The sequence below is a fragment of the Pelophylax lessonae genome (genome assembly GCF_965119305.1).
Source record: "Pelophylax lessonae genome assembly, chromosome: 4".
In the NCBI taxonomy this organism is placed as follows: Eukaryota; Metazoa; Chordata; class Amphibia; order Anura; family Ranidae; genus Pelophylax; species Pelophylax lessonae.
The window spans coordinates 608,808,626-608,832,778 of record NC_138771.1 but is presented as its reverse complement, the minus strand read 5'-3'; the positions used below and the strand labels follow the sequence as shown (position 1 = coordinate 608,832,778).

Sequence of the window (24,153 nt, the reverse complement as noted above, 5' to 3'; positions counted from 1 at the left end):
ACAATGGAGGTGAGGGGTGATGGTCCCTGTCACTCCATTGTAATGTATGTGAGGATACAATGAAGCCATAACACTGCACCCAGCTCTGCAGCACCTAGCCCAGGCGTCTGCGGCGTTTCCATGGGACTTGGTCCCTCCCCCTTCTCTCCCTGGCACGCTGATTGGTCACATTCTCCTGCAGGACAAAACTTGGCGTCAATCACACCGCGGGAACTTCAAGTTCTCCTCCCGCCAATCAGCGCGCGGGGAGCGCCGGGACATGACGTCACAGGAAAGGAGGGCGGGATTGGTTGCCGGAAGCGAAGGCACCGGCGGGGAAATGGCGCCGAGCTCGAAATCGGACCGGGGTGCGAGCCGGAAATGGGGTCCCCGGGACCACGTTATCCGACAGCTGGACCGGGTGAAGGTACCGGGAGAGGCGGGTCCGGGGGTGCGGGACAAGGCCGTGGGGGGCTGGGAGGTGTTACTGAGGGGGGAGAGCTGCAATTATAGCTGAATGCGGGGGATGGAGAGTAATAAAGAGAGGGGGAGGGGATGGAGTGTAATGAGGGGAGGCTGGGGTGTAATAAAGAGAGGGGGGGGGTGGCTGGAGTGTAATAAAGAGAGGGGGGAGGGGCTGGAGTGTAATGAGGGGAGGCTGGGGTGAAATAAAGAGAGGGGGAGGGGCTGGAGTGTAATAAAGAGAGGGGGAGGGGCTGGAGAGTAATAAAGGGAGGTGGGAGGGGCTGGAGAGTAATAAAGGGAGGTGGGAGGGGCTGGAGTGTAATAAAGGGAGGTGGGAGGGGCTGGAGAGTAATAAAGGGAGGTGGGATGGGCTGGAGTGTAATAAAGAGAGGGGGGAGGGGCTGGAGTGTAATGAGGGGAGGTGGGAGGGGCTGGAGAGTAATAAAGGGAGGTGGGAGGGGCTGGAGTGTAATAGAGAGAGGGGGAGGGGCTGGAGTGTAATAAAGGGAGATGGGAGGGGCTGGAGAGTAATAAAGGGAGGGGGAGGGGCTGGAGTGTAATAAAGAGAGGTGGGAGGGGCTGGAGTGTAATAAAGGGAGGTGGGAGGGGCTGGAGTGTAATAAAGAGAGGGGGGAGGGGCTGGAGTGTAATGAGGGGAGACTGGGTGAAATAAAGGGAGGTGGGAGGGGCTGGAGTGTAATAAAGGGAGGTGGGAGGGGCTGGAGTGTAATAAAGGGAGGTGGGAGGGGCTGGAGTGTAATAAAGAGAGGGGGAGGGGCTGGAGTGTAATAAAGGGAGGTGGGAGGGGCTGGAGTGTAATAAAGGGAGGTGGGAGGGGCTGGAGTGTAATAAAGGGAGGGGCTGGAGTGTAAGAAAGAGAGGGGGGAGGGGCTGGAGTGTAAGAAAGAGAGGGGGGAGGGGCTGGAGTGTAATAAAGGGAGGTGGGAGTGGCTGGAGTGTAATAAAGAGAGGGGGGAGGGGCTGGAGTGTAATGAGGGGAGGCTGGGGTGAAATAAAGAGAGGGGGAGGGGCTGGAGTGTAATAAAGAGAGGGGGAGGGGCTGGAGAGTAATAAAGGGAGGTGGGAGGGGCTGGAGAGTAATAAAGGGAGGTGGGAGGGGCTGGAGTGTAATAAAGGGAGGTGGGAGGGGCTGGAGAGTAATAAAGGGAGGTGGGAGGGGCTGGAGTGTAATAAAGGGAGGGGCTGGAGTGTAAGAAAGAGAGGGGGGAGGGGCTGGAGTGTAAGAAAGAGAGGGGGGAGGGGCTGGAGTGTAATAAAGGGAGGTGGGAGTGGCTGGAGTGTAATAAAGAGAGGGGGGAGGGGCTGGAGTGTAATGAGGGGAGGCTGGGGTGTAATGAGGGGAAGCTGGAGTGTAATAAAGAGAGGGGGGAGGGGCTGGAGTGTAATAAAGAGAGGGGAGAGGGGCTGGAGTGTAATGGGGGAGGGGCTGGAGTGTAATAATGAGGAGGGAGCAGGTTGCCATAAACAGGGAGGGTCTGTAGCATAACAGTGAAGGGGGCGGGGTGTAATGAGGAGGGGCTGGAGAATAAGTAGAGGGGGCAGAGCCTAATGAGGAAGGGGAGGGACGTGAGCGTAATAAGGAGAGAGGGGGGGGAGGAGTGCAATAAGGGGAGGGGTCAAGGTATAATAATGAGAGAGTGGGTCAGAGTATAGCAAGTAGAGGGGGAAGGTTTGGGGGGGAGGGAGCATAGCGTACTAAGGAGAGGGGGAGGGGTCAGCATCCTATAGGAGAGGGGTAAGTGTAATAAGAGGGAGGGCAGGGAGTGTAGTGTAATAAGGTGAGGGGGAGGGTCCAGTGTGTAATAAGGGGAGGGGTTGTGTACGGATGTTATACTCCGCCCCCCTCGGTGCGTGGGTGTTATACTCCGCCCCTCTCAATTTGTGAATGTTATACTCCGCCCCCTCGGTGCACAGATATCAGATTCATGGATTCTCCTGGTCTCCATCACTCCTCTGGGATGTATTAGGAAGTCCCCTCTTTGCTGTTGCCATAAATGTTGGTATTATTTCCTGTGTGTGATCCCGGAATAAGGAATGGTTTCTATTTTCAGATCACCGGTCAGCTCTCCCCTCGTCTGTTCCGGAAGCTTCCGCCGCGCCTCTGCGTCTCTCTGCGCAATATTGTGGATGAGGAGTTCCTACAAAAAGGGTAAATATCTCATCCTTTACACACCACCCAGGAGAGTGCCGCCTGACTAACACACCAACTGATCCTTCAGTTTATTACATTCCACAGGCATCCAACCAAAAGGGCTTCAAATTACAGTTCATTTTCCTTAGAAAGCAGCCAAAGAGATGGATCCTTGCTCTCTGTGTGGAAGCAGTGTACTCTCTGCAGAGATAGATCCTCGCTCTCTGTGTGGAAGCAGTGTTCTCTCTGCAGAGATAGATCCTCGCTCTCTGTGTGGAAGCAGTGTACTCTCTGCAGAGATAGATCCTCGCTCTCTGTGTGGAAGCAGTGTTCTCTCTGCAGAGATAGATCCTTGCTCTCTGTGTGGAAGCAGTGTTCTCTCTGCAGAGATAGATCCTTGCTCTCTGTGTGGAAGCAGTGTTCTCTCTGCAGAGATAGATCCTCGCTCTCTGTGTGGAAGCAGTGTTCTCTCTGCAGAGATAGATCCTCGCTCTCTGTGTGGAAGCAGTGTACTCTCTGCAGAGATAGATCCTTGCTCTCTGTGTGGAAGCAGTGTTCTCTCTGCAGAGATAGACCCTCGCTCTCTGTGTGGAAGCAGTGTACTCTCTGCAGAGATAGATCCTTGCTCTCTGTGTGGAAGCAGTGTTCTCTCTGCAGAGATAGATCCTCGCTCTCTGTGTGGAAGCAGTGTTCTCTCTGCAGAGATAGATCCTCGCTCTCTGTGTGGAAGCAGTGTTCTCTCTGCAGAGATAGATCCTTGCTCTCTGTGTGGAAGCAGTGTTCTCTCTGCAGAGATAGATCCTCGCTCTCTGTGTGGAAGCAGTGTTCTCTCTGCAGAGATAGATCCTCGCTCTCTGTGTGGAAGCAGTGTTCTCTCTGCAGAGATAGACCCTTGCTCTCTGTGTGGAAGCAGTGTTCTCTCTGCAGAGATAGACCCTTGCTCTCTGTGTGGAAGCAGTGTTCTCTCTGCAGAGATAGATCCTCGCTCTCTGTGTGGAAGCAGTGTTCTCTCTGGAGAGATAGATCCTTGCTCTCTGTGTGGAAGCAGCGTTCTCTCTGCAGAGATAGATCCTTGCTCTCTGTGTGGAAGCAGCGTTCTCTCTGCAGAGATAGATCCTTGCTCTCTGTGTGGAAGCAGCGTTCTCTCTGCAGAGATAGATCCTTGCTCTCTGTGTGGAAGCAGTGTTCTCTCTGCAGAGATAGATCCTTGCTCTCTGTGTGGAAGCAGTGTACTCTCTGCAGAGATAGATCCTTGCTCTCTGTGTGGAAGCAGCGTTCTCTCTGCAGAGATAGATCCTTGCTCTCTGTGTGGAAGCAGTGTACTCTCTGCAGAGATAGATCCTTGCTCTCTGTGTGGAAGCAGTGTACTCTCTGCAGAGATAGATCCTTGCTCTCTGTGTGGAAGCTGTGTTCTCTCTGCAGAGATAGATCCTTGCTCTCTGTGTGGAAGCAGTGTTCTCTCTGCAGAGATAGATCCTTGCTCTCTGTGTGGAAGCAGTGTACTCTCTGCAGAGATAGATCCTTGCTCTCTGTGTGGAAGCAGTGTTCTCTCTGCAGAGATAGACCCTTGCTCTCTGTGTGGAAGCAGTGTTCTCTCTGCAGAGATAGATCCTCGCTCTCTGTGTGGAAGCAGTGTTCTCTCTGGAGAGAGAGATCCTCGCTCTCTGTGTGGAAGCAGTGTTCTCTCTGCAGAGATAGATCCTTGCTCTCTGTGTGGAAGCAGTGTTCTCTCTGCAGAGATAGATCCTCGCTCTCTGTGTGGAAGCAGTGTTCTCTCTGCAGAGTTAGATCCTCGCTCTCTGTGTGGAAGCAGTGTTCTCTCTGCAGAGATAGATCCTTGCTCTCTGTGTGGAAGCAGTGTTCTCTCTGCAGAGATGGATCCTCGCTCTCTGTGTGGAAGCAGTGTTCTCTCTGCAGAGATGGATCCTCGCTCTCTGTGTGGAAGCAGTGTTCTCTCTGCAGAGATAGATCCTCGCTCTCTGTGTGGAAGCAGTGTTCTCTCCGCAGAGATGGATCCTCGCTCTCTGTGTGGAAGCAGTGTTCTCTCTGCAGAGATAGATCCTCGCTCTCTGTGTGGAAGCAGTGTTCTCTCTGCAGAGATAGATCCTTGCTCTCTGTGTGGAAGCAGTGTTCTCTCTGCAGAGATGGATCCTCGCTCTCTGTGTGGAAGCAGTGTTCTCTCTGCAGAGATGGATCCTCGCTCTCTGTGTGGAAGCAGTGTTCTCTCCGGAGAGATGGATCCTCGCTCTCTGTGTGGAAGCAGTGTTCTCTCTGGAGAGATAGATCCTCGCTCTCTGTGTGGAAGCAGTGTTCTCTCTGCAGAGATAGATCCTTGCTCTCTGTGTGGAAGCAGTGTTCTCTCTGCAGAGATGGATCCTCGCTCTCTGTGTGGAAGCAGTGTTCTCTCTGCAGAGATGGATCCTCGCTCTCTGTGTGGAAGCAGTGTTCTCTCCGGAGAGATGGATCCTCGCTCTCTGTGTGGAAGCAGTGTTCTCTCTGGAGAGATAGATCCTCGCTCTCTCTGTGGAACCTATTTTGACAGAATTGTCACAAAAGAGTGAGGACGACCAAGGCATCCCCTTGGGGTCCCTAAGCGGTTTGACCTTTATGAAGAGTCCCTTTTCAAAAAGTGGTCTCTTCCACTGCTGAGGGACCCTCCTATTTCCAGGTTAAAACCCTGATTCTGGTTGAAGAGTCCCTGGCCTTTAAGGACCTGGCTGACAAGGCGGCGACTGTGGCCCACAGAATGTTCACCCTAGTGTCTCGGCTCTGTTTAGCCGGTGATCCTTGGCTAACATGCTGGTCTGCGGACCAGGGTTCTTTAACCACCTCAATACTGGGCACGTTCACCTCCTTCTCTCCCAGACTAATTTTCAGCTTTCGGTACTCTCGCACTTTGAATGACAATTAGCCACGTAGACTGATGTGTGCAAATGATTCCTGGGACAGATGTGTGACAGGTGTTGATCACTGGGATGGCAGATGTGCGCCAGATGTGGCAGATAATGTGTGACAGATGATCACGGAAAAATGTGTCAGATCGTGGACAGATGTGCCAGATGTTGATCACTGGGATGAAAGATGTGGCAGATGTGCGCCGGATGATCACGACAGAAGTGGCAGATTGATCACTTGGATGAAAGATGTGGCAGATGTGCGCCGGATGATCACGGACAGAAGTGGCAGATGTGCACCAGGTGTGGCAGAGGATCACGGCTAGATGTGCACCAGACGTGGCAGATGATGTGGGCCAGATGTGCACCAGATGATCAGGGACAGATGTTCCAGATATGCGCCATATGATCGCAGACAGATGTGGCAGATGTGCGCAAGATGTGGTAAATGATGTGTACCAGATCAAGGACTGATGTGCGACAGAGGATCACAGACGGATGTGTCAGATGATGTGCGCCAGGTTGATGAGACAGATGTGCAATATGTTTACTGGGACAGATGTGGGACAGGTGTTTTTACTGCAGGACACTGGGGACAGCAATCCGATCCACTTCTCCTCTGACAGAGGCTGTCAGTGAGGAGGAGAGCAGATCTCAGCTGGCAGCCAGGGATCAGTTTGTATACAGCACTTTTTCTGCTTTTTTACTCACTGGTTACCCAGATAAGTGAGTAAAAAGCAGTAAAAATGCTGTATACTCACTGATCCCTGGCCTCACTGACATCCTTTGTCAGAGGAGAAGCAAAGCCGATCACCGTTAGAACGGCTTTGTTGACATCACATGACGGCTGTGATTGGACACAGCCGTCATGTGATTAGGAGGGCCAATCGGAGAGCCCTCCTGCCGAGCGTAGATGCTCTGTGTCCTAGGGACACAGACACATCAGGATCGCGCGGCATGGCTTGCATGCAGCGGCGCGATTGCCCTCCTTCTGAAGGACGTTCAGGAACGTCCACTCAGAAGGAGGAAGCTCCCACCCGGCTGTATATGTGCAGTGGCCGGGTGGGAGGTGGTTGGAAAAAAAAAAAGCCCTGGCTGTTCTTCCTTTTCAAGGAGATCACCTGTTTGGAGCTACCCTGGATGACATCATTAAGAGTTTCACAGGGGGGAAGAGTACCTTTCTTCCACAGGCTACTAAGGGCAAGGACCCTCGTCAAAGACGTGGGCCCTTCTTTTTCTGATGGATCCAAGCAAACATGGTCTGACAAGTTGAGAGCGGGCTTCTTCAGACCCACAGACAAGGCTCCTTCAGCATGAAGGTGCACCCTCACCCGTATCTGGGGTGGGGGGATGTCTTTGCTGGTTCCCGGACCCTTGGTTTTCCCTGATACATGACAAGTGGGTCCATGAAGTCATACAATCCAGATACAAGATCACGTTTTGTGCTCGCCCTCCGGAAAGATTCTTTCCTTCCATTGTGCGACTGTCCCCAGTCCACTTACAGGCCCTCTTTAGGGCTGTGCAAGATCTTTGCTTCAAGGGGTGATTGTCCCGGTTCTGACTGCGGAACGTTTTTCAGGGGTATTTACTCAACCTGTTTACAGTTCCAGAAAGAAAGGCAAGGTGCGTCCAATCCTGGACCTCAAGGCGCTGAACTGCTTTGTGCGGGTGCAGAAGTTTAGAATAGAGTTCATTCGCACAGTGGTGGCTTCCATGCATCAGTGGGATTTTCTTGCCTCCGTAGACATAAAAGATTACTACCTTCACATTCCAATATATGTCGGTCACCAACACTTCCTCTGCTTTGCAGTGGGAGAGAAACATTATCAGTTTGGGTGAATGAGAGAATCCCTGATTGGTGGCTTAGCGCCCCGGCGCTCCGGCAGGGCAAAATCCTTCCTACCCTTGTATTGGACAGTGGTCACCACGGATGCCAGCCTGTCTGTGTGGGGAGGCGTCCTCGGTAGAAGTTCTGCTCAGGGGGTCTGGCCCCTGGAAGAATCCAGACTACCGCTCAACGTCCTGAGTTCAATGCGATCAGGCTCTACCTGGAACATTGGATGGATTGACTACTGTACAAGGCTGTCCTGTGCGTATTCAATCAGCCAATGCCACGCCCGTGGCTTATGTCAATCTCCAAGGGGGTGCAAGAAGTGTCCTGGCAGTAGCCAGCATTCTCGGTGGACAGAACGTTTCGTTTCAGCCCTCCCTGTTGTTCACTTTCCCGGAGTGGAACATTGGCAGCAGGATTACCTCAGTCAGCAGGTGTTAGACCTGGAGGAATGGTCTCTTCATTCGGAAGTGTTTCCTCAGTTGTGTCTCTGGTGGGGTATCCCTGAGGTGGATCTGTTGGCGTCTCGACTCAACAGTAAGGTACATAGGTTTGTGGCTCGGTCACGGGATCCTCTGGCAGATGCCACGGATGTGCTGGTTGCCCCAGTATTGTCTGATTTACGCCTTCTCTCCTCTCAAGCTTCTGCCAAGACTTCTAGAGGCTCGAGAGAGAAGGGATTCCAGTAATTTTAGTGGCCCCGGACTGGCCCTGCCGGGCCTGGTATGCCGACCTAGTGCGGCTGGTTGCCGACGTTTCCCTGGCAGCTTCCTCTCAGAGAGGATCTGCTGTCCCAAGGGGCCAATCTTCCATACTGCTTTATAGTCGCTGGCTTTGACAGCTTGGCTGTTGAAAGCCAGGTGCTGAACGATTGTCTGAATCAGTGACTCGTATGCTGTTAAAAGCCAGGAAATCTACTTCTTGGAAGATCTACCATTGTACGTGGAAAAGGTACATTGCATGGTGTGAATCCCTTGGTGTTCCTCCTTGCTTTTTTTTTTTTTTTTGATGGTTTGGATCTTGACCTTCCTTCAAGGGGAGGGGGGTTGGCCTTGAGTACTATCAAGGGCCAGGTGTCAGCCTTGGCGTGTTTTCTTCCAACGACCCTTAGCTACATCTCTGGTGCGTACCTCTTTAGGGTGTTTGGCATTTGGTCCCTCTGGTGTGGTCTCCTTTGCTGCCTTGGGGACCTCAATTTGGTACTTTCGGTTTTCCAGAAGTCTCCTTTTGAGAATCTTTGGGAGTTTCCCCTGCTTACAGACGGTGGCCTTTTTGGTGGCTATCACCGCTGCGTGCAGGGTGTCCGACCTGGCGGGTTTATACTGTCCACCTTTATCTGGTGATCCACAGGGATACGGTGGGGCTTCGTTACTGTCCGTCATTCCTTCTTAAGGTGGTCTCTGATTTTCATTTGATTATAGACATTGTGTTGCCTTCCTGTGTACTAGGCCAAAACATCCAAAGGAAATTGCCTTGGGTGTGGTCTGGGCAATTAAGGCAAACCTGGCAGCTACAGAGTCTTTCAGGAAGTCAGACTCTCTATTTGTGCTCACTGATGGCCTCGTAAAGGGTTATCCGCTTCCTCTGCGACCATTTTTAGATGGCTCCGACAGACAGTGGTTCAGGCCTATTCCATCAGGGGTCATGTTCCTCCTTTCCCTGTCCAGGCGCACTCTACTAGGGTGTTTAGTGTCCCCAGGGCCTTCCGTCATCCAGCGTCAGTGACACAGGCTTGCAAGGCGGCCACCCGGTCATCTGTGCACATCTTTATAAAGTTCTATAAAGTGGATGTGTTGGCATCTGCGGATGCTTCCCTTTTTGGCAAGTTTTTGCAGGCTGCTGTTTAGAGGATCTGGTCCTCTTTGAAGGGTGTATTGTTTTTTTTTTTTTCAGGTGGGCTCCAGTTGTTTGGTTGAGCCCCTGTTGCCTGGTTGGCTAATGTTTAGCCTTGGAAATTTTTTGGCTGTTTCCACCCCTCATGTTTAACACTGCTTTTGGGAGGTCCAAATGGTTAAGAATACCAGAAGCTGTCCGTCAATGAACGAAAGAGAAAATGGGATTTTTGACTTACCGTAAAATCAATTTCTCTGATGTTCCTTGACAGACACAGCACCCACCCCTCTGTGGAGTTATTATTCTCCTGACACTGCTTGTAACAATAAAAAAGTGGCTATAGCAGAGAGAGGGAGTATACCCCCTGGGATTGCCCATGGGTGTAGCCAGAATTTTTTTCTGCCTAGTGTCCTACTCCTGCAAGGGGCGGTATAACCCAACGGTTAAGAATACCAGAAGCTGTGTCAGTCAATGAACATCAAAGAAATTGATTTTATGGTAAGTCAAAAATCCCATTTTTTTTTTTCCATTTCTTTATTCCGGAATGTAGTTCTGCTTTAAAACACATGACTTTTTTTTTTTTTTTTTGAAGGAATGCCAGATCTTAAATGTTTTGTATGCCACTTTCTGTTCTACATATTTAATTTTGCTAAATGATTCAATTAAGAAAAAAAAAAAATGACCCCCCCCCCCCCCCATTAAAACTAACAACAAAATGCTAGAACACACACTTGCTGCCTTCATATTGCTACAGCAGCAGGCAGCTCCCTTTTCAGTAATTCCTGCTCTGGTCCTCCTACATCATCTGTGCTGCCATTGACTTGTATGTGTTTCTGTCCCTGCAGACACATCTTCCTGGGCTTCTCCAAGTGTGGCCGCTTTGTGTTGTCATATACCAGTGATGTCCTGGACGATGACTTCTCCTTCTACTCCTATCATCTGTACTGGTGGCATTTCCAGGGGCACAGCAAGCTGCGTCTGGTAAGAGCCATTTCATGTTAAGACTTTTTACTAACAGACACCAAAATCTGACCTAATGTGTTTCAGCTTTGCAAAAATTCATCAATTCTGGCTGCCATAAAGATGTTTCAAGCCCATCGGTCCAGTACAGATAGTTGCCAAGAGGGAAGCATTAAGGTTCACAAATGATCTCCCGCTGCAAATATACAGCTATACGAGAAGTGCCTTTTAAGATAGGGGTTCCCAACCCCTGGGCTGCGGACTGGTCCTGGTCTGTGCCTTGCTTGAAACCAGGCTGCACTGAAGGCGGGCAAGCAGAGACCAGAGCATTGTCGCACACCCGATTCTCCAATCTCATAGGAGCGGAACCCTGTAGTCAACTGCGTATGTTCTGGTTTCCCGATCTGGCCGTATTCCTTGCAAGGCTGTAGCACTGTGGATAGGCTTTAGTATTCAGTGCCATCTTAAGAGCATTAAAGGGCCCCGGGCAATGCAGTGCACTGGGGCCCCGCCTACACAATCACCCACGAGAATAAAAATGCAAATTATCGATAAGGCGATCTTTATTGGTACAGCAGTGTCAGGCTAATGACAGCTTCCAAGTTCGGCAGTTGAGTCCGGTGAACACACACATGGACGGGAGTCAGACTCGATTGTCCTGTGTGTGCCTGTTCCCGTGAAGGCTGACAGGCATTCCTGAAGTTGTGGGCTCCCCCTCCACGGCCCAAGTAGCGCGATAGCCGCGCAGGGCCAACAGGCGCTTGCCACCTGCTAAGTTCGGCGGCAGGATGCACACAGGAATGGGGACGAATGCTTGACTGGAGCTGGGTTTCTGGGCAGGTGGGCCCCCCGGGGCAACCGCCCAGTGTGACCATTTGGTAAGATGGCCCTGTTAGTATTTGTAAGTTCTTTCGCTGCACAAAAACCCTTACAAATCCTTACAAACTGATAATCTGTATCTGGTGGCTGTGGTGAGTTTTTTTCAGTATATATTACAATGTAATAGTAGAAATAATGTTACAATCATCCTGACACCATATCAACCGTGGTGGAATTATTAAAGCACTGACACCCACCTCTCCAACTGCCAAACACCACCTAAACCCCCACCCAGTCCTTGTCAAAATTTTCTCCCACGAAAGCGGTCCCTGGTGCCAAAAGGTTGAGGACTGCTGTTTTCGGATACTTCTTGGGTACAATTAAGACTTCTAAATTTTCCTATAACATCACAAATCTGGACTTTTTGACATCAGGTCAAAAGCGACTGCAGGTTATCAACACTAGCAGGAACTGAGACTTCCACACTAACCTCTGGTTCTTCGGAGTGTCCATTGAGAAGATCAAGGAGCAGGGTTCACAGACGTTTGGCCTGGAATCTCAAACAAAGGCATTTGAAATGTGTTGAAATTCTTGTATTTCCTGTAAGATGCCTTGGCTGCCTCTCCTAAGAGAGATCCTGACTTGCCTTCTTGGGTGAAATATTTGTGGCTATTACAAGTCACTGTCAGACAGCTCCTCAATCTACCCATTTTATTTGTCCAGCAGCACATCCCACCTAATCTTTAGTTGACAGCATCAATGGACATGTTCTGAAGTAGACACAGACGGTGGGAATGTGCTGGATTCACAGATCGGGGCCCTAGACCAGAGACTGGCCTTTCCTCCTATTTCCTGACTTCTTCCATGTTGCTTCTGGTTCATCTGACATGGAAATGGTAGACTCCCACTAACCTGGTGCTACCAAAGGCAATGTCTGCACTGCTTTACACTCTTGCTTTTGGCACTTGTAGTTTTTTTTTTTTTTTTGTCTTTTTCCCCCATTGGCACCCTTGCCTCTCGGCCCTTTAAAGATTTTCAGATGCTGGGGCAGAGTCTATGATCATGTGACTACCGTGATTGGCTGTCACATTGGTCACGTGATTGGAAAGCTTTCCATTACTAGTTAGCGAGCTCTCGGCAGAGCTGTGTTGGCAATGTGGTATGCAAATATGGGGCTGCTCAGTGCCAAGAGGTTAAGATAAAGCTGGCAAGTATACATATCTCTCATACATTCCATTATTTATCAGACAAGAAGTGAGGGCGCACCAGCTTAGTGCATCATCAAAAGACCCTTCATTGGGAAAGAAATAGAATCCAATGTACTTGCAAAGCTACATCACTGTAAACCTATAATCTGTCCTGTCCAAATGCTTGAGAGGTGCCCATCCACAGGGGCGTAGCTTACGTGTTTCAAGGGCAATGCCTTTATCTGCTCTGATGAAGGGCATTGCCTTTGAAACACGTAAGCTACGCCCCCAGGGGATGGGCACCATTCAAGGCTTGGGACTGGACGGATTATATGCTTTACACCTGTGTAGCTTTGGGAGTACATTGGATTCTATTTCTTTCACAATGAGGGGTCTTATGATGGTGCATCCTCTTTTTGTTCTTTCAGTTTTTGGTGTATGGATTTCCCCATCTGAAGTGGGCAGCAAGGTATGTATGGTGCGGAGTTACTCCATGGTTGGTTTCTTTCACACCCGAGACTGGAGAGGATCATACTCTGGGAACATTCATTTTGCCTCACTGAGTGTTTCTTTGTTCTGTAGAACTGACAAGTTAATTTGTATTAGAGGTGCAGAAAAAAATGCAGGATGCACTTAATTAAAACCGATGTTTTTAAAAAAATATTTATATTTTTATATGTAACTGTATTGTATTTGACTTTTTAATTATTATGAATTTAAATCAATATGAATTTGTCAGCAATTAGGCTGGGTTCTCACTGGTGCGATGTGGGAAATTTAGTCTGCGAATACTGTGGATCGCAGAGGGTTCACGCTGACCTCTGCAAACCGCTGCTGTTGTCAATATAAAATGAATGACTCCCCCAGATTGGATCACAGGGAAAACCGTGAAATGGTACAGAAATCGGTGATCGCGCCCGTACAATCCGATTCCAGTGCGGACCAAAAATCGGTCCTGTACCATTTTGGTCCGAATGTGATGCGAATTCAGCCATACAAACTATGGCTTAATTTTCATCACACAGACATTTCATGCGATCTGCACAGAAATGCGGTGTAAATCGCATGCAATATCTGTGTTTGCACCAGTGTGAACCCAGCCTGATAGGCACCTTTAGTGCAAGAAAAGCTCAAGAAAAGTGTATCCCTTTAAATTCTATGTAAAGCCCCGTACACACGTACCGATCGTCGTCATACAAACGTCGGCGGACGAAAGATCTGCCGATTGTACGCTTGTTAGTATGGTGCCTCCGACAGATGTCTGCGCACATTCTGCGGACAAGAGTCTTTCTTGCAAACATGAAAATTTTTGTATGCTGACACCAGAACGGACGATTGTTCGCCAGTCAGTACAGAATTCTGCCGACAGACCGCAGATTTGCAAGACTGGGCATGCTCAGAAAAGAAAAAACACAGGGAAAGTTAACCATTACATGACATCACTTCTGCAGTCGGCTGTAGTCGGCGGACAAAATTCTTGGGCAGTCTGCACTTTTCAACAGACACCGACATCCCGGGGAGAAAAGACGAACGTTTGTATGCCGACAATCGGTACGTGTGTACAGGGCTTAAGTATTCACACTGGTCTGTTGCACTTCTGTTGTGGTATTGAAAATCCTGCTTGCTGCATTTCGCAACTCCCCGCTGAAATGCATTGAAAATGCAGCTAGAACACATCATTAACGCACCCGTGTTACATTTCGATGTCACATGACCTATAAAAAACAAACCATAAGCATAGTAAAATGGGCGTAAACTCAGGGCAAATCACTGCAATTTGCAGCAAAATCGCATGCGTAGTCGGCATTATCGACACCTTTTTTCTCTGATTGGCAAAATACCGATAACACCATTTTCGGCTTGTATGTTTAGGCGGCCAAAATTTTGATGCATCTCTAGTTTGTATACTTTAGAGACCTCAGAGAAATGTTAACTGTGGCAAAGGTACGAGTACGTACTGTATTCTCAAATTTGCGGTTCATATACTTCTGAATGGCAGAATAGTTCTATGAAATTGCAACAATAAAACAAAAAAAGATTGGCAATTGCGTGTGTGGTGTTTTTCTTTACCACTTCCGGATCGCCCACCGTGTATTTACGTCACTGCTTTGACAATAAATACCGGGTTATGGCAGCAGAGAGTTCCCATAACCCCGGTATATTTTACTCCATGCTCCGTCTAACATCGCCTCTGACCTTAATAGGCCTATTTATTTTATTTTATTTAATTTCTATTGCTTTTAAGCGTAAATGTGAGTTTTGACCCCAGATCTCACATTAAAGAGGACCTGTCCTGCCTATTTCTATTACAAGGGATGTTTATAGAGAAGTAGGTAGGTGAAGGGGACAGAGGGGTGAGGGAGAGGGTAGAATGGGTAAAGGGAGAGGGTGCATCAGGAGGGAGTTTGCAGGGGTGCACAAACCTGGAAGGGATTTTCTTTAGAATGAGATGAGGCAGCAGTTCCACGAAAGCCAGCGGTGCCAAGGGAATTACAATTCTACACTTGGCCCTTCAGAGACCAAAAGAAAAACTAGTAAAAGCACTCCCCCCCCCCCCCCCCACAGTAAGAAAACACCGGCTAGGCACACAGTTAACACTTTAATTGCCCCTGATGTTAACCCTTTCCCAGCCAGTGTCAGTACAGTGACAGTGTATATATATATATATATATATATTTTTTTTTAGCACTGATCACTGTATTAGTGTCGCTGGTTCCCACAAAGTGTAAGGGGTCCAATTTGTTCGCCGCAATATTGCAGTCCCGCTATGTTACTGATCACTGCCATTACTAGTAAAACTAAATAAAAATATCCCATAGTTTGTAGATGCTTTAACTATTGCGCAAACCAATCAATATACACTTATTGAGATTTCTTTTACCAAAAATATGTAGCGGAATACATATTGGCCTAAATTAATGAAAAAATATGATTTTTTTTTTCTTCAATCTTTGTATTTGATATGTTTTATAGCAGAAAGTTTAAAATTGTTTTTTCAAAATTGTCGCTTTTTTTTTTTTTTTTTTTCGCAAAAAATAAAAACCAGAGGTGATCAAATATCACCAAAAGACATCTCTATTTGTGGGGTAAAAAAGGACATCTATTTGGGTACAGTGTCTCACCACCGTGCAGTTGTCAAAGTAATACAGTGCCATATAGCAAGCAAAAAATGGCCTGGTCATGAAGAGGGGTAAATCTTCTGGAAGGGCAAGTGGTTTAAAAAAAAAAAAAGATAATAATGAAAATGTATTTATGTGGCTGGTGATTTAGCACTGTAGTCAATAGGACGAGATTTTGCATTGAAGTCAATAGGACGCAGCATGACATTATTGGCACCTTTTTTGTTTTCTCTAGGCAAAACGCCCATAACCTTATTTTCGGCTGATAATTTTCAGCTGCCAATATATCGGTGCATCGTAATTTAAAGAAAGAGGTTTTAACCCAGGGCTTTCCTCCAGCATGCAGACATGAATCCAACCTGTAATTTACCTGTGCAAGGCAAACAAACTGGTTTTTAATACCTCCTCCCACCCAGTTCAGCTGTTGGAAGTCAGGAAAGAAAGCACGGTGTAATCTCCGAGTGACACACTTGCCTATAGATATATATTTATAATAAAAATGATAAAAGATCTGCTTATGAACTTAAAAAAATTGCAAAGAATGAAATCCTAAAATTGACCTTTAATTCTGTTATGCTTATCACCAGGTACGGCAGGTACGTCTCTTCCAGGATGAGGAAATCTACAGTGACCTCTTCCTGACGGTGTGCGAGTGGCCCAGTGACAGCTCCAAGGTCATTGTGTTTGGCTTCAAGTAAGTCTTTCACCTTCACACGTCCTGACAGTCCTTTACCTTGTCCAAGTCCAGTCCGCAGTAACCTCTATTTCCCTGTTCAGCACTTCTGGCAATGGGATGATCATGAATATGATGAGCGATGAGAATCATCGAGATATTTACATCAGCACTGTGTCTGCACCTCCAACGTCACCCTGTATAGACTGCCGGCAGTCGGGGACTGGTAGGTAGAGTTTGTACCATGTCACCTTTTCCCAGTACATCATACAGTCATGTTTCCGCAACTCTAAATTGCTGTTATTAATTCAGAAAGATTTCATTACCTTTTCTGGTTCTTCATGTCTGCACAGAATCTTGACACGCAACTATAGTACCTAAAAGGGAAGTGTTTCGATTTTTTTGCTTCTTGCCATTGAGGAATGGTAAACATACATTATATTAACAAAAGTATTGTGACACCTGCCTGTACACGCACATGAACTTTAATGGCATCCCAGTCTCTGCCTGTAGGGTTCAATATTGAGTTGGCCCACCCTTTGCAGCTATAACAGCTTCAACTCATCTGGGAAGGCTCTCCACAAGGTTTAGGAGTGTGTTTTTGGGAAGGTTTGACTATTCTTCCAGAAGTGCATTTGTGAGGTCAGGCACTGATGTGGACGAGAAGTCCTGGCTTGCAGTCTCTGCTCTAATTCATCCCAAAGGTGTTTCTATCGGGTTGAGGTCAGGACTCTGTGCAGGCCAGTCAAGTTCCTCCACCCCAAACTCGCTCATCCATGTCTTTATGGACCTTGCTTTGTGCACTGGTGTTCAGTCATGTTGGAACAGGAAGGGGTCATCCCCAAACTGTTTCCACAAATTTGGGAGCATGAAATTGTCTAAAATATCTTGGTATGCTAACGCCTTAAGAGTTCCCTTCACTGGAACTAGGGGGTCAAGCCCAACCCCTGAAAAACAACTTCACACCATAATCCCCACCCTGATTTTGATCAGTGCACAAAGCGAGTTATACAAAGACATTGATGAGCGAGTTTGGGGTGGAGGAACTTGTCCCTCCCTCCCTTCCAATCAGCTCTCAGAGCTCTTGTACAGTGTGTAACTGCAGCTCCCCGCCCTCTTTGTAAGTCTGCGACAAATCTTTTTCATCTGAGTTTTACAAGAATGTGCAGGACAAATGGCTGCAATTAACAAGGTACAACTTATGTAGAATGATTCGATTCTTCTCTGTGTATCACCTGAGGCCAGTCACTTATGGGAGGGTTTACAATCATTTTATTAAGGTGTTTGTCAAACAAAACCATTCTCTTATTTGCTCTCTTTGTCTTATAAATATAGTGTTGGAAGCGCTTAGTTATATCTGCTTTATAAGTGCAAAACAAATACCTGTTCACATCAGAAATTTAACCTGGCAACACACTGATTGAAATCCAGCTGGTTGAGCAGAGACTGGCTGAATCTTGATCAGTGTGTAGTCATCCCCACTCCACAGAAAGGACATGCTGGAAACCTTTTTCTGTGGCCGCTGATCAGTGTACTCTATTCTGACAGCTGTACCCGTAGCTGTCAGTGTTCCGGAGGGAGGATTCCTCCATCCAGCTTGTTTGGGTGGAGGAATCTGTTGGCTGAATGAGAAATAAACTACCGGTAACAGTGTATGGCCAGCTTTAGAGCTGTACTGTGTTCTCTGCCTGTGTTATCTCTTGAGTCCTCCCAGTTCTTATTTCGGACTACAGAATGCTCCGCTTTTATTTTGTAGAGATAGGAGAGTAGGTGGGTCTAAGTAGTTTAGAAAAAGAAAACTGATAACACGCAGTCCACAGAAATGCTGTGTGTTCATTGCTCACAACAAAACTTGGGGCTCATACACACTGCAGCCCAAAGAAGCGGCTCCTACAGGCTTTTTTGAGCTCTCCTTTTTTCTGCCTGGAAACTCTCCTCCAATTTAGCCAATGTGTCCATACACACTATGGCTTTTTCAGGCGATAACAGCCATATGCAATTACAGAAGAAAAATGCCCAAAAATGTCCATCTTGAGTAAGGGCAAATGATTTACTTCTTGGAATCCATTTGCCCTTAGCTCAAGCATGCATGCAGGAGAGTGAACTTAGCTGAGAAAACCTCTCCTCCCCTCCTTAAGAGTCCTGGGATGTATGACCCAATTTCCCTAGGCAAATAAACAAAAAAAAGTTCAAAACAAGTGAATAGAATATACTTTTCCTATCCATTTACTAATGCTATCAGCCTGAGGATTACAAATAATCAATGTTGATTGGGAGAGTGAAGTTCTAGGTTTATTGGGTGGCCTTTACTCTTGTTCAGCACAGTGACTTCAAAGGGAATTATGTTAGGCCAAATCTTTGGTGCCCATACGTCTCTTGTGGGTCACAGGAGTGCACTTATTTTTGCTCTCCTGTGACCGAGTCAGTTTAGAGCAGACACACCGCTGAGTCAGCTGCTCCCGCCCCTCTCCTGGCTAGCACCAGCTGCTCCCGCCCCTCTCCTGGCTAGCACCAGCTGCTCCCGCCCCTCTCCTGGCTAGCACCAGCTGCTCCCGCCCCTCTCCTGGCTGGCACTCCAGTGAGCAGTGGAGGAGCAGATCGGGGAGTGGTGACTGACTGTCACTGCTCTCCCCTCTAAGCAGACCAAGAACTGAGCGATCACTGATCATGTGATTGCTCAGGTCTTGGTGTTAGAGCCATCGTGGGACAGCTGCAGCATAACACTGATGCTGCAGCATGGGGGTATGTGTGTTGTTTTCAAATCCCACACTTCTTCTGTATTAGGTAGAGAAGTAAGGAACAAGGATCAGTGTTGACAATAATATTTCTAGTTTTGTAGAGTGTATATTGTGTAAGATTCCAAATTGTATTCTCTGTTCTCAGGTCCGTGTTTGTTGCACAGTTTCATGCTGCATACAAAGTATCAGGTGGTCTATCCGTTCCCCACCTTTCAGCCAGCCTTCCAGCTGAAGAAAGATCATGTTGTGTTGCTGAATACGAGCTATTCCCTGGTGGCCTGTGCCATAACTGTACACCCAGCAGGTAAGTGGTCTGTCCAGCTTTGCTGACTTGCACTTGATCAGCACTGCCTTTGGTAATTGGGTCTGACATTATACCTCCCATATGACCAGACAAGACTGTAACTTGCCCATTGTTTAAAGCTTGTAATAGGAATAGCATGTTTTTTTTTTTCTCTTTTGTTTTTAAAAGGTGACCAGGAATCCAGCCGTATCCTCTACAGCAAGCAGGGTCACCACAGCACCTGCCCTAACTCCCCCCCTTCAGCCAGTCCCTGTGCCCCTTCTTCGAGCAGCCAGTCTCCTCACCTACCTGACCCCAGTTCCCCCCCTACTCCAGAAACTCCTCCCGCTGTCACTCGTGCACGTGAGTTTGTGGCTGGGATATTCCGGCGAGCTCGCGAGGCTTCAGGCATAGAGCACCAGGACAAGGGAGAGAAGGCCGGGCCCAGCCGACAGAGCCCTTCGCAGCCTGCTGAACCAGACTCTCCTGTATGGCACAGGCCTGCTGGTGAAGGCTCAGCACAAAAGAGCAATCGCAGCGAGGAACCCAGCTATGTCAACTACACGAGACTGCGATACGTCCTAGGGGAGGTGACAGAGAACGATCGAGAGAGCGGTAAGATTACTGGGGTATATAGAGAGGTATACTATCCTTTTGTCCATGTATACATAATTGGCATTGCATCCCAAATGGAAATTGAGGGAAAGTGCAGTATGTAAATAAGACACACGACGCAGAACTAGCAAGAAGTGGTAATGTTATTGCCAATAAGTTAAAGTAAAAAATGTACGATCTTTAATGGGCTTTGTATGTAATGTTAGACTTCACATGGACATACTCAAGCATACATACCTGCGAAGGGCCATGTTTGCCCGTACAGCATGCACAGGTGTTGCGGGAGCCAGGGCCTTAAATAGGCTCTGTCTGGCCCAAGATGGCTGGCATAGTCACATGGGATAGCAGCATCCAATTTGATCCCTTCCCCAGTGACCCAGAAAACCATAGAGGTTTCCCTTGACTTCCCCCTCCAACTGCAGTGCACTATGGAAGAGCGCCACCTACAGTGGAAAGAGTAGACTGCACCTGCCCACACTCCCTAAACTCACACTTTCTGCAGTCGGGGACATGCTTCTGCATTCTGCACAGCAGTCAAATTGGGACCATAGGCTGTGTTTGTGCAGGAGTACATCTGGGGGTAGTCCCCCCTCATCAAGAATCGCCAGAACAAGGACCACCAGATAATAATCTGATGAAAGCTGCAGGCATGAAATTATAAAAACACCTCCTGCAATGATGTTAAAATGTTACAGTTTGTATGAGATTTTAGAGGTTTCAGTTGGATCTATTGTAGACACAAAATATCTTCAGGGGAGGAGTTGCACACGACCTTTTGTAAGAATTGGCATATGGTTGAAAATACCATTAAAGCTCTCTGGGGAAAGTAGGAGCAAGGGAGAAAGATATATATTTGCTTGATTTTTTTCCTAGATACAACAAAAAAAAAAAACAGCTGTATTTTCCAAGTTCTTCTTAAGTAGGTTAGATCACATTTTAATATTTTGTGTCTCAGCGGAATATGAAGATGACAAGATGTCTCTGCCTTTCCTGGTCACTGATCTGAAGGGCCAGCACCTAAGGCCTCTGAATGACAAGGCCTGTTTCCAGGTGAGCAGTGCTCCTCCTCTCTGCTGTGTCCTGTAAAGATGTTTTCCAATCTTATCTTATCTCTTTTTATTAATTTTCAGGGCCAGCACCTTTGTGTGGAGCAGCTGACACTGGACTTTGAGTATGTAATTAACGAGGTCATACGAAATGATGCATCATGGTCCCAACAGTTCTGCTCCTTTAGTGACTATGATATTGTCATCCTGGAGGTAAGCAGTCTGTGTGTGGCCGGTATATAATAATTGTCTCCAAACATTGCAAAAAATTTTATTGAAAACTGTGACCATTAATAAACAAGTTAAGTGCAGTAAATCACAAAATTATACACAAATGTTGTGAACAAATATAAATCAAAAGTGATAAAACAAATCTATATATATATATATATATAATCTCTTTAAATTATTAAAAAGTCCCAAATCATTGAGGATCCCAAGGTGATGAATAAGTGAATAGAAGTGAAAAAATATCAGCGATGCTGGCTTCCACCATGGTGCTCCAATCAATCAGACATGCATATGAGCTTACCAGAGAGCGATAGGAATTAGGCCTGTAGAGCAAATTGCTAGTATCCCTGCTTCTCATGAAAGATCACGCTCTTCGCCCAATCGATTAGGACCACAGGTGGTATATGACACACGGGCAGCGATGTTCCTGAGCACTAATCCTTAAAGCGGTTGTAAACCCAAAAACGCATAAAAAAAAAAAAAAACCCTGCAAGACAAAGGCATAATGAGCTAGTATGCATCGCATACTAGCTCATTATGTATTACTTACCTTAGAACAAAGTCCCGACATGAACCCCCGGACATCGCTGCAGGCGCTGCCATGATCCCTCGCTGTCTCTTCCGGGTTCGGCGGCTCCTGCGCTGTGATTGTCTGGAGCCGCGATGACGTCACTCCCACGCATGCGCGCGGGAGTGATTTTCTGGCAAGCTCCCGGCAAGCAAAACTGAAGGTCCCCCCGGACCTTCAGAGCGCATGCGCCGCTCGCGTGAGCGGCTGCATGCACTTCAAATATCTCCTAAACCGTGCCGCTTTAGGAGATATTAATTGTACCTACAGGTAAGCCTTATTATAGGCTTACCTGTAGGTAAAAGTGTAAAAAAGCGGGATACTACCACTTTAATAATGTCCCCGGTAATGTCATATAAAAATAAAATAGGCTCCATAGTGTTTTATACCATTAACACTTTTATTTAAATAAATAAAATCAAACTCACATTTAGCAGAAGAATTATGTGCATAAAAAACAGAAAAGCCGGCCGGCTCACAGTATAGCCCCTCCTTCTGGGTTGCGTGGCGATGTCACCACGCCGGATCCTACGCGCTCGTCACAAATGGCTTTTAAAGGGAAGGGGTTTTTTGGAGACATTTAATTGATTTTCTTCAGATTAGCGCAGCTTTTTTCTTTATTTTTGCTGTTCTTGGTGTTATCTCACTTTAAAGCTGCAGCTGTTGATTCTTTGATTTAGTAACGCGGTTACACACTTGTTATATAAATACGTTGTATCTCATGCAGTAAAAGACTCCATTGTTTTAGTCTGGAGCAGTATGGGAATGGAGCCAATCAGTTTACTGGAAACTGTCCTGGGATTTTAATGGGAATCTGTTACTTTGCCGTGAAGGTTTCCTCGTTGGCCAATAAATTACGATCACTCTGGCTATTCTATTAGTACCTCAAAGGTCGCCGTAGGTCGCCTGCCATACAGAAGCTATGGACCCGTTCTAATAGGAGCGACACAAGTCGCTCCGACTTAGAAAAAGGGTCCGGAGCTTCTTTGGGGCGACCCGGAGCGACCTGCATAGACTTCAATGTTATGAAGTCCGTGCCGGCCGCTCAGAGGTCGCGGGGACCCCGCGATCTGTGGGGTCGCCCGGCGAAGTAGCGTCTCCCCAGTGTGAACGGGGGTTAAGGGCTCTTTCACACGGGCGGTCCGATCAGATCCGCCTGTCAGTTTTTTAGGCGGATCTGATTGGATCCTCCATTCAGCCCTATGGAGCAGCGGATGTCAGCGGGGACATGGCCGCTGACACCCGCTGCCATCCGCATCCGATCCTGTCCGTGAAATCCGGACGGATGGAAACCCTATTTCTCTTACGTCCTCCGACAGTCGCCGCCATCTTCATATTCGTCACAATGGGGGTATTAGACTTTGCTCCGTAGGAGTAGCTAGGCAACAGAATATGTTAATATTAAAGCTTTTAACATATCCCACCCCCAGGGGGTGGTCCCCTCAGTCAATACCCTCCTACTTCCTGTATCCATACCTCAGTTTCAATGTCTAGCTTGTCAGGAGTAGCTGGATGTCTCTATGCTGGGGCATTTTGCCTCAGCCTTTCTCTTCTTTTTTGATTTTTGTTTGAGTTTTTTTCTCTCTCCTTGCTTAGCTGTTATTTTTGTCAGCATTAGTTAGTTCTTCTGATGAAGAGGATTCGTGCGGGCTGGGTCTCGGGCTGATCCCCCTGGTCGCAGGTTGTGGGTCAGTGGCTTCCCAGCCTGCCATTGAGCGTTCAGTCAGGTAATGCTCCTGGCACAATGAACGACCCATCCCTGTTCGCTGCAGGGATGCTATGGTGAGGTGGCTACCTCACTGGACGCTGTGCGGTTTCTCAACCCCAGTTTTTTCTGCGTCCTGGATGCGACTCTCCCTGTCACATTTGCAGTGGCTTGTTCGCCTGTGCGGGTTCCCCACGCCATCTAGGAGGTAAGTGTATCTGTGTGGGGACCTGTCTGTTTGGGGGATGTCAGTCTGGGACTGTGTAACCCTACCTCTGTTCACACTGTTAAGCTCCCTGTCTGTCTGGCTGCATTCTGTGGGCTGCAAGGAGGGGGGCTGTGCTGCACTATTCTGTGTCAGACTGTGACTGTGTGGCGGGCTGTGTGCTGTGGGGCATGATTGTATCGTGTTGGGGCACATTACAGCGACCGCTGCGGCGGTCCGCCATGTTTCACTGTACTGTAGTGTTTTTCAGCGGTCCTCACTGTGGTGGAGGAGCGGCGTTATCGGCGCCATTTTGGCAGCGCTCGCCCCGGCCGCATGTTAACACTGCAGGCGGCCATTTTCTTGTAGCCTTCCATAGGCTTTAATAGAGCGCCCTGAGTTACATCACTTCCTTTTCCCTGGGCGCACCGATCGAGGCAGCAGCAGTGGTCTCTCCAGGTTTTTATCCTCTCTATCCCTATATCCTTGCCTGATTTGAGCTTTTATCCCTGTGGGGGTCTACTTGTGCTAGTGTGTATGTGCGGTGGGCTGCGCTCGCCGCGCTTGTTAAAGGGGCAGTTAACCCTTTATTCTCCAGCATATTTTTTGGGGGCAATGGATTCTCAGGAGAGCAAATTTCCTACCACCTTGGTGGGAGGCCAGGGGACTGCTGTTTCCCCCCCAGGGGGGGGATTTGGCTGAGATTGTGGCTAACCTTGCTGCTCAGGTGCAGATGCTTGTGGCTGCTCAATCCACAAAAAGACCCAGAGTTTCAATTTCCTCTGATTCAGAGGGTGATGGGGCTGCTATGGCTGGGGTCTCCTTATCGGGGTCCCGTTCCTCCCTGGAT

General features: G+C 47.9%; 1 protein-coding gene across 1 annotated transcript in view; it reads left to right on the top strand.

Annotated features, from left to right (window-relative positions):
- The first annotated feature begins 222 nt into the window (after positions 1-222).
- DCAF15 (DDB1 and CUL4 associated factor 15) overlaps positions 223-24,153 on the top strand; it is a 36,032-nt gene continuing 12,101 nt past the window's right edge. Inside the window, exons 1-9 of the mRNA XM_082256249.1 lie at positions 223-406; positions 2,517-2,614; positions 10,000-10,135; positions 15,827-15,933; positions 16,017-16,138; positions 18,796-18,954; positions 19,123-19,548; positions 20,504-20,598; positions 20,679-20,807. Of these exons, the coding sequence (XP_082112375.1) occupies positions 260-406; positions 2,517-2,614; positions 10,000-10,135; positions 15,827-15,933; positions 16,017-16,138; positions 18,796-18,954; positions 19,123-19,548; positions 20,504-20,598; positions 20,679-20,807 (1,419 nt within the window). The 5' untranslated portion in view covers positions 223-259. The remainder of the gene's footprint in view (positions 407-2,516; positions 2,615-9,999; positions 10,136-15,826; positions 15,934-16,016; positions 16,139-18,795; positions 18,955-19,122; positions 19,549-20,503; positions 20,599-20,678; positions 20,808-24,153) is intronic.